This window comes from Diospyros lotus, chromosome 15, assembly GCF_014633365.1.
Source record: "Diospyros lotus cultivar Yz01 chromosome 15, ASM1463336v1, whole genome shotgun sequence".
Taxonomy (NCBI): Eukaryota; Viridiplantae; Streptophyta; class Magnoliopsida; order Ericales; family Ebenaceae; genus Diospyros; species Diospyros lotus.
In genome coordinates, this window is record NC_068352.1 from 16,613,177 (window position 1) to 16,625,489 (window position 12,313).

General features: G+C 41.1%; 2 protein-coding genes across 2 annotated transcripts; one reads left to right on the plus strand and one right to left on the minus strand.

Annotated features, from left to right (window-relative positions):
- Positions 1–1,737: 1,737 nt before the first annotated feature.
- On the minus strand, positions 1,738–4,422 carry LOC127791602 (uncharacterized). Its single transcript, XM_052321586.1, has 2 exons — positions 4,273–4,422; positions 1,738–2,682 (listed from the first exon to the last, which is right to left on the minus strand). The coding sequence occupies exons 1-2, from the start codon at positions 4,420–4,422 to the stop codon at positions 1,738–1,740; spliced, it is 1,095 nt and encodes a 364-aa protein (XP_052177546.1).
- A 3,722-nt stretch (positions 4,423–8,144) lies between these two features.
- On the plus strand, positions 8,145–9,915 carry LOC127791410 (protodermal factor 1). The gene is made up of 3 exons (XM_052321277.1): positions 8,145–8,420; positions 8,816–9,245; positions 9,352–9,915. The coding sequence occupies exons 1-3, from the start codon at positions 8,258–8,260 to the stop codon at positions 9,680–9,682; spliced, it is 924 nt and encodes a 307-aa protein (XP_052177237.1). The 5' UTR covers positions 8,145–8,257; the 3' UTR covers positions 9,683–9,915.
- The last annotated feature ends 2,398 nt before the right edge of the window (positions 9,916–12,313 follow it).

A 12,313-nucleotide genomic window follows, 5' to 3' on the forward strand; every position in this document is an offset into this window, starting at 1 on the left:
CCTCGTATTCTCTCTTCACTTGTTGAACCACAAGATTAGAATCAGACTGTACGTTGAGATGCCTCGCCTCAAGCTGTGCAGCGAGCCTCAACCCCGCTATGAGGGTCTCGTATTCTGCCTCATTGTTAGACACCCGGAACTCAAAATGCAGAGCGTATAACCAAGATTGGCCCTTAGGGCTCTTAATCATCAGCCCAGCTCCTTCACCCCCAGGGTTTGAGTTGCCATCCACTGCCAACATCCATGATCCTAGGCTGTCTTCTGGAGATCCGCTGAGCGCAAATCCTTTAGCGATGAAGTCTGCTAAGGCCTGGGCCTTAATAGCTGAACGGGGCTTGTACTCTATGTCGAATGCCGTTAGCTCCATCGACCACTTAAGCATTCTCCCTGAGAGCTCCGACTTCCCCAGAACCTGCCTTAGAGGCTGGTTAGTAAGGACGATGATAGAGTGCACCTGGAAGTAGGGTCGCAACTTCCTCGCTTAAACGAACAGGGCAAACATTAATTTCTCCATGGGGGAATACCGAGCCTTTGCCACAGATAATCGTTTGCTCGTGTAGTATACTGGCCTCTGCCTCTTATTCTCTTTGTGCACCAGTACTGAGCTTACTGCCTTTTCTGCTATGGCTAAGTAGAGGTAGAGCGGCTCGCCTGTCCGTGGCTTGGTGAGGACTGGTGGTGAGGCCAGACATGCCTTGAGCTCATTGAAGGCCTCCTGGCACTTGTCATCCCAGACAAATTCCTTGGTGCTGGATAGGGCTTTGAAGAAAGGGAGGCCTTTTTCTACCGACTGGGAGAGGAATCTCCCTAGAGTCGCTATCCTTCCCGTGAGCTATTGGACCTCCTTAATGCTTCTTGGGGTCGGCATTTCTAGTATCGCTTTAATCTTCTCAGAATTCACCTCGACCCCACGATGAGGGCATCGATCCAGGGACGTGGGTAACTATCTTTTGGGCAGGCCTTATTAAGGTCAGTGAAATCAATACATAACCTCCACTTACCTTTCCCCTTGAGGACCAGAACCACATTGGCGAGCCACTCTGGATAATCGACCTCCCGAATATATCGTGTTGCCATTAGTTTTTCCATCTCAGCCTCTATAGCCCTTGCCTTATCTGGGGCGAAATTCCTCTTCTTCTGTATGACAGGTCAGTACCCTAGCTTTACTCCCAAACGATGCGTCATCACCTCCGAGTCTATGCCAGGAATGTCGTGGACTGACCATGAGAAAATATCTGCATATTGGCGAAGAAGGGATACAATCCGGGCTCGAAGAGGGTCTTTCAATTGGGCGCTCACCCTCACGCATCTATCGAGTCGGTCCGGGTCCAATGGTACCTCTATGAGCTCATCCATCGGCTCAACAGTCTTTGGGTCCTTTGGACCCTCCAACAAAAAACTGATAGTGGCGGGAGGGGAGATTCCGACCTCCCTCCCCTTGGGGCCCTGTCCTCGTCCTGAATCTTCTTGGGGTCCTGACTGTTCTTGCATGATACCCTTAGCTGTGTTGATGGATGCCATGTAACACTCCCGGGCGGACCTTAGGTCTCTTCTGACCTTGCTAACCCCTGCAACAGTAGGGAACTTAAGCACCATGTGGTAAGTACTCGACACGGCCCGTAGAGCATTTAACCCCGATCTTCCTAGGATCATATTGTAGGCCGATGGAACCTCTGCTACCAAAATGTCTAACATGACCTGGGCAGACCGAGAACCCTTTCCAAGAGTCAACAAGAGCTAAAAGATACCGTCCGCATACACCACTTCCCCGTCGAATCCAATCAAAGGGACCCGAGCTGTCTTCAATTGTTCCATCTTGTATCCCATGCCCAAAAAAGCTTGTCGATACAAAACCTCCGAGGAGCTCCCCGGGTCCACGAGGATTCGTCGAGGCTCCCATTTCCTTAACTTTGCCGTGATAACCAGCGGATCATTAGAAATCGGATACCCGGGCAAGTTGTCGTCTGTAAAGGAGATAACATCCCCTGGTCGAGCCCTCTTAACTCCACCGCTTCGATGCAGATCTAAGCTTTCTCTCGACTTCTTGCTTGGCACCATCCCAGTCGCCAAAGTGTGAAAAATTAAATGTCGTGGGGGACTCCCCTCCCCCTGGCGACTCTCTCTCCTAGGCGAAGTCCTAGTCCTACGCCTTTCCTGGGATCTACCACGTCTACGGGGAGGGCTCCTCGATCTCCGACGTTCGCCCATTTGTGGCTCAGTATCCTTAGCTACGAACCTCCTTAGGAAACCCCGATTGATGAGCTTCTGAATCTCTTCTTTCAGCTGATGGCACTCCTTCGTGTCATGTCCATGATCTCGATGAAATCGACAATACTTGTCTTTACTCCTTTTGTTAGTTGGGGCCTTCATAGGTCTCAATTTTTTCAAGTAATCCTTATTCTCAATTGTAGCCAGGATCTCTACCCGAGGAGTATTAAGCAAGGTGAACTTGACCGGACTCCATCGGGGGCCCGACCTTTCCCCCTGACAACCTGATTTATCTTTCGGCTTCTGCTCCCTATTCTGACTTTTCTTCTCTTTCTTATCCGAGTATTCGATTCTCTTGGCCTGCATTACCTCCTCGGCATTAATGTACTTGGTGGCTCTGCTCAGGATCTCCGTGAACGTCTGGAGAGGCCTCTTTGCCAGTGACTGGGTAAAAGGGCCAGCCCTTAAGGCATTCTAAAAGGCCACCATGGCAATACTTTGATCAAGATTCTCAATGCTCAATGCCGCCATATTAAATCTAGCCACAAAATCTGTTAATGACTCCCTTTGGTTCTGCTTGAGATTCACAAGGGTCATGGTTGACCTTCGGTGCCTTCGGAGGGGAGCGAAATGCGCTAAGAACTTGTTCCGAAGCTGTCTGAAATTAGCAATCGACCGGTGTGCCAGGCTTGAATACCAGGCTCGTGCATGTCCTTCCAAAGTGGCGGGGAAAACTCTACACCACATAGCATTAGGTGCCGCCTGGACCATCATGTGAGCGGCGAAGAGATTCAAGTGGTCAGCAGGGTCGGTTGTGCCTCCATATGGCTTGATGGCAGGGATTCAGAGGCGCTCGGATGGAATAATTGCCATGATCTCCTGACTTAATGGCTGATTGTAAACAATATCATGTGGCTCTTCCTCCATCTGCCTCAACTCTGCAACCTCCCTCTCCAAATGCCGCAAACGCCTTTCTCGTTGAGCCCCTCCAGCTCGGGCATAATCGGGACCAGAGGACTCTTCTTCCTCTGAGCTAGAGGTGTCAAAAGGGCCGGGCGGCCCGTGGGCCGCCCGGCCTAGCCCGTGACAGGCTGGGCTTTAGCCCGGCCCGTTATTGTTCAAACGGGCTGGGCCGAGCCCGGCCCCCATTGGGGGGTCGGGCTGGGCCAAAGAAATTAGGCCCACGGCCCGGCCCGTGGCCCGTTGGGCCCTTATGGGCCGGGCCCATAAGGCCCTTATGGGCTAGTAAGGCCCTTATTCATTTTTTCTTTTTAATTTTGTTATTTTTTAGTAATTATTGATATTGGATACTAAAAAATTTAATTTCGCAATATATATAAATAATAACCATCAATTTATTTAAAATTTTTAAGTTAAAATTTGTATATATTTAAATTATAAATAAACATTATCCTTTTTATATGTACATTATTTTTCATATCAATTCACAAGAAAACTTATAAGGCATATAGAATTTTGAAATATAAAATAATGAAATAATATTTAAAACTTAAGAATTAAGATAGAAAATATTTTAAAAAGAATAAAATTAATTTTTATATATGTATCATTTTGATATTTATATATGTATATATTATATGTATTATTTTAAAAAAAATTATTTAAAAAAAAAAGAAAAAAAAGGGCCGGGCCCACCAGGCCCGACCCGCTAGGCCTCGTGGGCTAAGTGCCTGGCCCGGCCCGGTCCGGCCCCTTTGTAGGGGGGTCGTGGGCCGGGCCAGGCCCTATCCATGGTAAAAGGGCCCGACCCTTTTAAAAAGCTCGTGGGCTGACTTGGGCCGGACCGGGCTAGGCCGGGCTGGGCCGGCACTTTTGACACCTATACTCTGAGCTCGGCCTCCCATACTCGTCACGCTTGAAGGGTCTGCTCCATCTCTCATCTCAATGGGACTTCCTTTCAACACGAGGGGATCCACCACCTTGGAATCTAAAGCGGCGGTCTCCCTGGTGCCGACTATCGTGGTTGGAGTGCTCTCCTTACCTCATATCTGGAGGCTACTGTTGGGTTAAAAAGGTGTTGAGTCACTCCGTTAAGCATTGGACCTGTCCTTCTAACTGGGCGACACGATCTTGTGATGGCGAGGGATCTAGGGGATGACCCCCTATGGGTCCACTCTCCGATGGTTGGTGTTGACTCTGATCTGGGACAGGTTGGGTACTAGCAGCTCGTGGTGGATTTCTTCTTGTCGCCATAACGGGGGAAAACTTGAACTCATCTAAGGTACTCGAAAAACAAGAGCAGAATATAGCAACCAGCCCTATGGTAGGCGCCAAATGATGATACTGGACTGATCACCGAGGTCTGCCTCGAAGCAAGTACCTGCAAGGGCTGAGCCTTTAATCCCCCGGGAGAACTCCGACGCTCAAATCAGTAGAAGAAAATACCCGAAAATGGAAAGTCACACAATAGTCAGATCATCCATACCTGTATAAGTTGACCTCTATTTAAAGATGGCGTAGAGCATACTCTGAAGAGATAAGATAACATTTGAATAAGACGTTGGAGATAATCTCGGTTGACCGAGTCAGCCTCGTTCAAAATCAAATATGGGATGAAGATCTAGATGACACGTGGCGCTTCCTGAGATAGACACGTGGCGGCACCAGGTTGGTAGTCTCCGAGGGTAGTATAGTAATTTTGCCTTCAGTAAAATATCCCTTTACCAATTGGGATGAATATTACCAATTGGATTCTAAAATGTTAAGATAAACGTTATCTGTGAGAATTCTAATCTTAATGGGTTTCAAAATATTAATATAGACATTGTTTGTGAGAATCCTAATATTAACAAGTGCCAAAATGTCAATATAAACGTTATCTGTTTGAATTTTAATCATAATAGATTTCAAAATATCAAGATAAACGTTATTAATAAAAATTACAATTCTGTACTATTTAAAATTATTTAATATCTCTCTATAAATAAGCAGATACTTATTCTAAAAAAAATACGTCTCTAATATTGATTTTAATACGGTTTTCATTATCTTCAGTACTATCTGATTTAAGTATCGAAGTGTTTGCACTAGAACTTTCTCTCGTCCTCTAACTATTTTCTTTCCTTGTAGGGTTTGGTGAATTGAAGATAATGTTTTCAATCAAATAAATTTATTATTGTATTTCGACGACAACAACAATAATATTATTACTGTAATAAATTTTTTTTTTCACTAAAATGAGGTCATCAAATTCAAACTGGCCAATATAAATCCATATCAAAACCCGTGGCAAGGACACCTAAAATCATAAAAAGGAATGAAATTGGGGCTGCAATTTCTAAAATTTGGAAATTTGGAATTAATAGTCGTAGGTGTGAACAAAATTAGAAAAGTGAAAGCTTTTGTGTTGGGCTGGCAGCCAGGAATGTGCAGCAGGCAACGTTCTCAACTACAAGGGAGAGGGGTTCTAAAGAGAGGGCCACGCGTCATCTAACTGGCCCTCACTGGGCTCATTGAATGACAGCTCGTCTGAATGGATGACAAAAGGCGACTCTATTAATTAATACACTTTAAATAAATTGATGTTAACCTATCAACATTTTTTTTAAAAAAAATAAAAATATTTATGTTAAATATTTCAAAAAAAAAAAAAAAAAAACTATCTCCTCTGTCGGCTGCAACCTTCATTAGTTTTGAACTTTAAGATATTTTTGTCTTAGCATTGAGAAAATATTCATTATGGATAAATTATATTATATTGGGTTGTCTTTATAGCTGTAGTAGTGGCAGCAATTTATTTTTTGATAATTATTTAATTTTTTATTAAAAATAAAAAGTATGAATTTTGTTTTATTTGAAAATAAAATAAATATTTTCTATAAGTAAATATACAGTAAATAGCCATAACACTACTCAGTCGATGACATAAGGCCTCGTTCGATTTTAAAAAAATATCTTAATTTTTTATTCTAATTTTATAATTAAAAATATATTTATATTTTATGTTTTAAGAAATAATGATATTATTTAAGAAAATTAAAAACGCAAAAAATTGATATTTCATGGTTCATAGTATAAAATTAAAGAAAATAGAAAATTGAATTTTATATTTGTAATAAAAACTCAATTATTTAATACAAAAATAAACATAAAAAATAAAAATTATTTTCTTGAAATATACAAATTCTAAATTTTGTAAAAAATAAATAAATAAATAAAACTATGACCAAACAATTGTATTATATTAGTTCAGGTGTCGGACAAATACTCTCGTCCGACGAGTTATAAGGGGTGGTTGTGTGAATTTCACCCCCCATGAGATTTACGTGTCTCTCAATTTGTCTAATTAAATAAATTTTATATTATTTGACGCCTGTAGTAAAATAAATTTTCGTATATTGGTTGGTCTACCCTTCTTTGCCAGTCGACACCGCACAACAGCTCATACATTTTCAGCATGCACACTCATCCTACCAGTGGAGTTGCAGCCTCAGGAAACCCTACTGTCAGATGCTCTCTCTCTCTCTCTCTCTCTCTCTCTCACACACACACACACAGCAGCTCAGAATAATTATGGCAATAACTAAAAGGATAACCAAGCAATTGGCAGAGTTAATTACTAGAGCTATGCACTGACCTCTCTTAAGAAGAAGCCTGTCAGCAGTGTTCCTCCCACCTACTTCTCTGTCGCTCCCATTAAATTGACAAGCAGCAGACACCAAAGACCTATGATTCCGGCATCTGGTCCCATATCTCCAATGGCTGTGTCAGGCGTCCTCCTTCCATCCTGGCCGTTGATGAACCTTACACAGCTTGGATCAACGTCTCAGAATAAGGTCAAAGCAAATTAATTAATAAAAGGCAGCGCCAATAACTTAGCTTTTTTTTAAAAAAAAAAGCAGTACCAATTCAGTTTGAAAAAGCCCTATCCACAATGATCTCTCGTATGTCATATCTTCCTCCCAATACTAGGGATGCCCAAAAACTAGAGACATGGAGAGTCATTCTGACCAGGTAATTACTAATTCACAAACACTAGAGATGAGAAATAGTTATATGGCGCAATTTTGCATATCTTGGCCTCTTCTGTTGACATCAACTAATACCTGAATTGAGTTCAAAATATAAAAAAGAAAAAGACATTTTGAGTACACGAGGAGCTTACGAAAATTTGACAGTTCAGTTGAGTAATGAAGTCAATGAATAGGATTGTGAAAAGTTTAATATATACCTACATCAAGTTAAAGAAAAAAGACATTTTCAGTGCACAAAGAGCTTATGAAAATTTAACACCTCTGTTGAATAATGAAGTAAACGAATAAGATTATGAAAACTTTAATATATACCGCACACTCTTTAACTAGACAAGAGCTGAAAATTCGAATTTAATCTTCATTTCAAGTAACCATTCCCATTACATACCTCATACCATGTGACGGATACAAAAGGGGCTGGAGTTTTGAGGAATTGCCATCCATATTCCTAAAGCCTAAACGGGCAATACCATGGAGATAACCAGTTTTAGAGTTTATATGATTAATTATTTGTTTAGCCTCATCGGGTCATTCACAAAGGTAACCATATGTGACCATTGCTTGATCAAGCTCTAAGGTTGGATGTATTCTGACTACCAGCTCAATGAGACTGTTATCCCAATAGGTCACATAGAAGGGGAACGGTGACATTAATTTTGTGCAAGCCCCATCACTAGTCCTAGCAGTATGGGCATATATTATGAAAGAAGGAGAAATCTCAAAAATACATATCAGGTCCATCTGCTACTGACATTAGACTAACCGTGCGACACAGACAGCCGAATCCCTGGATGGGAGCCTAGAAAATGCTTGAAAATGTTATTGGATACTATGAAAATTCAAAGTGATCAGAATTACTGCAAAAGCCATCAATGTACCTTTAAATGCACCTGCTGTGCATCAACTAACCCACATACTCTTTCACCTGCTCATATTTACTTCCCTCCTGCCCTCTCCTTATATTCAGCAGCACCTTCTGAAGCACCTTCATCTCTCAAGAGTTCTCCTTTCTTCGTTCTTTTCTCTTTGTTGTTGGTGACTTGAAGCAGACAGAGATGGCAAGGGAGAAGAGGAACAAGCAGACCTCTCCACTCTTTTGGAGTTTGATTGCTGGCTTGCTGTCTCAGAGCTTGCTGATTCCTGTCATGTCCATCACAAGTTTACAAGATCAAAAGAACTATTACACTCCAGACCCGAATGCAGGAAGCCCGCCAACAGGTTTAAATTTATCCCTCTTTTCAGTAAATGTAGTATTTTCAGTTTCTTTTAGACGGAGAAGGCATTATTAGTTCCTTTTTAACTATACTAGAATGTTTGAAACAAAATATGACCGTATCGGAGCCATTGAATTAATAGGACCAGAAGATCGAGAGACAAGAAGATTGCTAAATCTAGAGCTCACACGATATATATATATATACGGCTAAACATAGATGTGAATATGGCTATTTTATGATGATGCCCACTAGAAAATAGAATGAAAGAAAAGAAAAGAGTAGAGGTTGTTATATGCTCATTTTGTTTGTAAAAAGACCTCGCAGGTTAAAACATGAAAAAGACAAAAAGTCATTCAAGCAACACTATTTGGCCCCTCATGGGTTTTCTGGTTGCAGGTTCACACGGAAGTCCACCACATCACTCAGGAGGTAGCTATGGTGGTTCACCGCCCTATCATGGAACCCCATCACATGGTGGTAGCCATGGCGGTTCGCCACCTTCCAACTGTGGAAATCCACCAAGTGGACACCATGACCCTACTCCAGCTCCTCCTACTGGCGGGGGTTACTACAACCCTACTCCAGCTCCTCCTACTGGCGGTGGTTACAACCCTACTCCAGCTCCTCCTACTGGCGGTGGTTACAACCCTACTCCAGCTCCTCCTACTGGTGGTGGTGTCCCGTTTACACCAGTCATTGGAACTCCGCCAGTCACCTTGACCCCACCAACCACTCCAATTGATCCAGGCACCCCATCAATTCCCGGCATCTCCATTCCCTCACCACCATTTTCATTCGATCCAAATTCACCACCTTTTTCTTGCAAGTAAGTTCCAATCCGTTGCATGAGCATGAACTGTCACTAATAATTCGAGTGCACAATGAACCATAATGTTCCATGCTAAAAAACGTTTCATGTTTGGTAACTGCAGTTACTGGAGGACTCACCCGGGCCTCGTATGGGGCCTGTTGGGCTGGTTTGGCACTGTTGGCGGAACATTCGGTGTGACTAGCCTTCCAGGTATTGGGACAAACCTCAGCCTGCAACAAGCACTTTCAAATGCTCATACTGAAGGGTATGAGGCACTTTACCGAGAAGGGACCGCTTCTTTGTTGAACTCCATGGTCGATAACAGGTTCCCTTTCACAAGCAAGCAAATCAGAGAGAATTTCATCAGAGCAATCAGCTCAAACAAAGCTGCAACAGCTCAGGCCCGTCTCTTCAAGCTTGCCAATGAGGGCAGACTGAAGCCCAGGGCCTGAAAAAATTAAACTTTTCTTAGTTATCTCTCAGCATCTAGTAATTCTCAGTTTGATTTGTGATGTATTTTCTTATATGGTGTTTTCTTTACCAAGTATGGGATTTTGTGCTTTTTTAGTTACCTAGGATGTTACAGAGAGTGATGGATGTCAAGTTTACGTTTCAGTTGCCAGTTATTAATAAGATTATTGGTTTGGTTTATCCTACATAAAACAATGCCACATAATCAGACATAGATATATAATCTACACAAAGTTGTGGCTACTCCATTACTTCATCCTTCGTTCTAATAAATGACACCCTGCTGCCAAGGAGTTGAAGAATGAACGAGCTAAGAGATATTTGTGTTGGAATTTTAGAGACATTGGTAGTTATGAAGTTAATGAAAAAAAGTTGAAAAAAAACATGAATGTGAAAGATTGTAATCTTATTATTTTATTAATATCATCATGCCTTTAAATAGGTAATACATGTCAATTGAATAACAAGAAAATATGATTTATTGCTGGATTTAAATTTAAAAAACAAAATTATCTCAACCCACTAAATCAGTAAATAGAATTTTGACTCAATCAATTCACTAAATCAGTAAATAGAATTTTGACTCAATCAATCCACTAAATCAGTAAACAAAATTTTGACCCAATCAACCCACTAAATTAGCAATTTTGAATCAATATTCAACATTCCTCCTTGATTCAAAGTTGCAAAACTTCAACTTTGTATGGAGCACTTCTCTCCAAATTTCTTTCCAATTGTGCAGCACTTCTCTTCACTTCTGGATGCAATTCTCATCATAATCAATACTTCATTCAAATGTTAAAAAAAAAAAAAATAATTCAATTTCATGGAGCACTTCTCTCCAAAAAATTCTTCTTGGTGCACTTCTCACCAACTAAAAGAGCGTTTCCTCTTCAATTGCCCCTTTAATCGCCTTCACTGTACTTGTTTGTTCTTTCAAGTTAAATCTGCAATCCTTTTTCAAATGCCCAAATCTTTTACACTGGAAGCATTGAGGCTTCCCCTTGTGCCAACAATCTTTCTCTTCATGACCAAGTTTTTTGCAATGGTCACATTCTGAAATTTTTCCTTTCTTCTTTGACGATGAACTCTTGGCAAGATAAGCTCCTTCCACCGTCTTTTCACTTTCTTCATTTCTCATAATCCTTCTTTGCTCCTGAGCTTGCAAGGCTCCGATTAATTCTGCCAATGTAATTTGGCTAATATCCCTTGAATCTTCAAGGGAGGAGATTATTGCCTCAAACCTCCCAGGTAGACTTATCAAGACTTTCTCTACGATCCTGCTGTCAGGTAACTCTTCTCCCATAAGTCTGATTTTATTTACCACCGTCATTAGTTTTTCAGAGAACTCTTGGATTGTATCCTTTTCATTCATTCTAAGGATCTCAAAATTTCTTTTGAGATTCAACACTTGTATTCTCTTCGTTCTAGCATTCCCTTGATATAGCTCTTTCAATACATCCTATGCTTCCTTAGCCGTTTCACATGCCATGATTCATGAGAAAATTGATTCGGAGACAGCAGCGTGTATTTGAGATAAAGCCCTCGGTGCTTTAGCTTCTGCTTCTTCATGAGCTCTGATTTGATTGAGCGTAGGATTGTTGCCAAGCGGAGGTATCTCCCTTTCACTTTCGACCCACTACCATAAACTGAGACCTCTCAAATGAGCTTTCATTTTGACAGCCCATACTTGATAATTTTCTCTATCAAAAACTGGTGGTGAAAGAGATGATGTGTTGGTGGAAGCCATAGAAATAAAGAACGCGTTGATGGGTTCTCTCTCACAGGCCCCTTAAGATCATTGAATGCTCTGATACCACTGTTGGAATTTTAGAATTTGGACATCAGGAAAAGCAGATTAATGCACACTGAGAGGCCTAGAGAAAAAGCAGAGATATCTCTGCAATCAATCTAATTTATAGATTTATTGCGCATGCCATTCAGAAGCATAATGCTGTTGTAGATTCAAGCGGATCCAAACAACTCCATGTAGCACTGGGGATGCACATCATTCTGATATAAAATTTAAACAATTATCATGTTTCTGCTGGCAGCTAGTGTCCCTTAAAGGTTCCCTATTGTGTTGGAGTAAAATGCAACCAATTCTACTCAACCAAAAGTAAAAAAAGATCAATAAGGTGGCCAGTAACAGGATCAAACTTCTGGCTACATTTAAGTAGTGTAAGTTACAAGAAATTCACAAGACACTAGACGTATAAAGCTGTAACAAATATGATACTGACGAAGTTCTTATATAAGCATACGTCTAACGTCTTCATATTGTGTTAACGAACATTTAATTGTCTACCATTCTTAATGGGGCATATCTCCACGGAAATATAACTTTAACTTAAAATAAGGATGCTGGGTCACTTATAATGGCAATCTTCCTGTTATGAGCCTTACAGGAGTAAAGCAAGCAAAGCAGCAAATCACCCATGTGTATGGAGGCGTCCTAAAACTAAAAGGGCTAGCTAGTTTCCTTTTTTAATTGATTCTTCTTTATTTAGTTTATTTCTTTAATAAGTTTGAACTTTGTATTTAGTTGATTCTTCCCTAGTTTATTTCCTTAATAAGCTAGAACTTTCTAATTAGTTGTGTCAGAGTTATTA